The sequence below is a fragment of the Vigna unguiculata genome, chromosome 8, assembly GCF_004118075.2.
Source record: "Vigna unguiculata cultivar IT97K-499-35 chromosome 8, ASM411807v1, whole genome shotgun sequence".
NCBI lineage: Eukaryota > Viridiplantae > Streptophyta > Magnoliopsida > Fabales > Fabaceae > Vigna > Vigna unguiculata.
In genome coordinates, this window is record NC_040286.1 from 23,887,040 (window position 1) to 23,890,581 (window position 3,542).

Below are 3,542 nucleotides of genomic sequence, written 5' to 3' on the forward strand. Positions count from 1 at the left end.
ACTTTTTTATTCAAATAAAAAAAACAAAAGAAAAATCCGCACGGCCAGTTCTAAAAGTAGTTATTCCTAAAAGTAAATAATTGTATGGACCTAGCGATATCAGTTCCATCGTTTAAACGCTTGTAAAAATAATTCATAATTTATTAAAAAATCAGAAAGTTTCAGTTCGATATCTCTATACATATAATCATTTTTTATTTGCATAATTAAATGTTTTGAAATAAATGATTAAAAGTTAAAAGAGTAAGAAAAGGTTAAATACTAAAAATAAAAATTGTGTAAAAATGCAATGAACGAAATTATAAAAGAACAACAATTTAATAAATTATTGAGTTAAAAAATAGAAGTAAAAGGAATATATCGAGTGAGAGTTACGAGCTAACGCTGAGGAAAAAAAAATGATGCTTGGAATTGAATGAAGAGTGAGGTGTGAACGCGCAAAGACACGGTCAAACTGGCTTCGCAGGAACGTTAAAGACAGCCACACCTGAAGCATGGCGTGGCCACGTGTCTTGTGCAGACAACCATCGGCGCGTGTCTTTCATTCATTGGCTCCCACGTTAATCATACTTAGCTGTCTTTCTTGCTGCCAAAATTCACCCTTCTCACTGCTTTTCAATTAATTTATGAATCAACACTCATATTCAACTTCGCCTCCTCCTATATAACCACACCCACTCCCAACCACAAACCCAAGAGTGACCGAGAGATTCTCACCAAACAAACATTTTCTTCTTCCTCACTTCCCTTTTCTCCTTCAAAATTTCTGCGCCTTTCTCTCTTTCTCTCTCTCTCTCTCTACTCTCCCCCCTCCCCCTCTGTAACGCCCCGCTTCTCTGAATCCCTTTCTGTTAATCATCTGTCTTTCAGCGCGTGATTTTTGGGTTTGCCATATTCTCTCACAGAATCAAACTTCAAAGGATTTCTCCAAAGCCAGGTGTTTTCAGAATCGAGATCCAGGTTTTTTCTTTCGGTTTTTTACTTCAAAATCATTCTTTTCTTTTCTCAGCCACGAGGGTTGTTTTTGATCCCTCAAAGCTCTTTTTTTTTTTTTTTTTCTCTTCTGAATTTTCTTTGGATTAAAGAGGTTGTCTATTATAAACCTCATCCAAGCTTTTGAATTTTCAAATTTGGAGTACTGGAACGAAATTTTTATCTAAGATTTGCGTGTGTAGTTGGTAATTTTGTATGGCAGCAACGATGGATTTCTACAACGGACAACCTCAAGTTCAGTCGGATCCATTCAGAGGTGAGCTGATGGAAGTTCTAGAACCTTTTATGAAAAGTCCTTCCTCAACTCCCTCCTTATCTTCAGATTCAGCTTTACCTTCAACTTCCACTTCTACTTCATATTCCTACTCTCCTTCCCCTCTCTCATTCCCTCCACACCCTAATTTCTTCTATTCAGACCCTTCCTCCTCCTACCTGTTCCAAACCCAAACCCTAATAGGCTTTGAACAACAACCCGCTTCTGTTCTCGGGCTCAACCACCTAAGCCCGTTTCAGGTTTCTCAGATCCAGGCTCAGATGCAGGCTCAGAGCCAGACCTCCCTCTCCCTCAACTTCCTGGGCCCCAAGCCCGTGGCAATGAAGCATGTGGGTGGGCCTCCCAAGCCCCCCAAGCTGTACCGCGGGGTGAGGCAGAGGCATTGGGGAAAGTGGGTGGCGGAGATCAGGCTCCCCAAGAACCGAACCAGGCTCTGGCTCGGAACCTTCGACACTGCCGAGGAAGCAGCTTTGGCGTACGACAAAGCCGCGTACAGACTCCGAGGCGACTTCGCCAGGCTCAACTTCCCGAACCTCAAGGGCTCTTGCCTCGGCGAGTACAAGCCTCTGCAGTCCGCCGTGGACGCTAAGCTCGACGCCATTTGTCAGAGCCTGGCCGAAATGCCGAAGCAGGGTAAGACGGAGAAGGGTGGCAGGTCATCATCATCGAAGAAGTCAAAGGCAGCTCCAAAGGAGGCTCGGAATCCGAACCAGGATGCCAACCCGAACCTTGCTTGCAAGGCCGAGCCTGAACTTGAAGCCGAAGCCGAACCTGTTCAGTCTCCTGAAAGTGATGGCTCTGTGGATTCTTCTCTGCTCTCTGATCTCACCTTTGATGTCAGCGAGCCGCAATGGGAAGATGCTTCTGCACATTTTAATTTGCAGAAATTTCCTTCTTATGAGATCGATTGGGATTCTCTCTGAACACATGTTTTTTAAATGTTTTGTCGGTAATTATGATAATAATAATTTAGTATAGTGGTAGGTGGTAGGGGCTCCGCTGCAATTTGAATTTTTGAAGATTGCAGTGTTGCATATGTAGGATTTGGATAATTGGGTTTATTTTATTTTATTTTTTTATTTTGGTTTATCATTGGAACATTGACTGTGAAGTCAATATGTTGTAAATCTCTCTGCCTTGGCCAGCTAGTTTTTTTTCTTGCTTGGCCAGGGAGAATGACTTAGGTTTTTGTCCATGTTTTGGTGTTCGTCCAACTATGTAATTCAATTCTATTTGTATCTCAATTTATATATGTGTTCTTTTTTAATTTATTTTTAATAATTATACTACCTTGTTTCTGGTTTCAATCAATCCAGTGACGTATTAAAAAGAACCGATACATAATTACTTTCAAATAAGACACTAACTCACGCTGGTACTCTGTATGTGAATAATGTCCGTTTTGATTTGTGTTGTTAAAGGTGCAAAACATGATCCATGTGAGTGTGTCGGAATTGTAACGCAGATTTTAGGTTCAAAATCAGAAGCCTTTGAAGTAGAAATTCTCATTTAGGTTGGTTTTGGTGAAACAGTGATGCTTTGAGGTTGTAATAATTAACTTTTTCACCAAGTAAATCACAGAATGTGAACAAATATTTTTTTGCTTTTCACTAATTCTACGTTTTGAAGTTGTGTTGGAAGGTGGAAATTGAACTAAACCCAAAGCAGAGCATGGAATCTGTTCCAGTTATTCCATTCAGTGAACCTTGGTTAGGAACGGAGACACAACCTCTCTATTATCAAAAACTTTGTCCTTTTCTTCACAAATCGATACAAAACAAAACGCCTTTCACATGAACCACATCACATTTCCCCCCACAACGCAACCAAAATGAAAGTGTGCTAACAATTTCTATTTCTTTTTATAAAGAAATTGTCTTATTGTTCCACCAACATTATAATATTATGAAGTATCTTTCTTGCTAGCTACTATGGGAGTGTCAGTAGGATATCTGAATCTGGTACTTAGGTTAACGAGGTAGTCTTTTCGGTTAAATTATTCTCCTATGTTTAAACCTTAAAAAGGAGTTTTTATTACTTTTATTTTTTTTATAAGCAACATTATGAAAGAGCTTACTCATAGGTTGTATTAAGATGCAAACCAAAACCATGTACCGATAATAGAGAGAAGTCGTGAACTAAAACTTAGTTAATCAGTATCATTAATTGTTCTAAAAAAACTTGATCTAACATCTTGAAATACTCAACTTTCTAAATCCTCTCTAGACAAACTAAGACCCTGGCACATGTACTCATCGAGATGAGCTATTTCATA

General features: G+C 39.4%; 1 protein-coding gene across 1 annotated transcript; it reads left to right on the forward strand.

Moving 5' to 3' along the window:
* The first annotated feature begins 674 nt into the window (after positions 1–674).
* On the forward strand, positions 675–2,534 carry LOC114194502 (ethylene-responsive transcription factor RAP2-4-like). The gene has a single exon (XM_028084767.1). It carries the CDS (start codon positions 1,189–1,191, stop codon positions 2,188–2,190), a length of 1,002 nt encoding a protein of 333 aa, XP_027940568.1. The 5' UTR covers positions 675–1,188; the 3' UTR covers positions 2,191–2,534.
* The last annotated feature ends 1,008 nt before the right edge of the window (positions 2,535–3,542 follow it).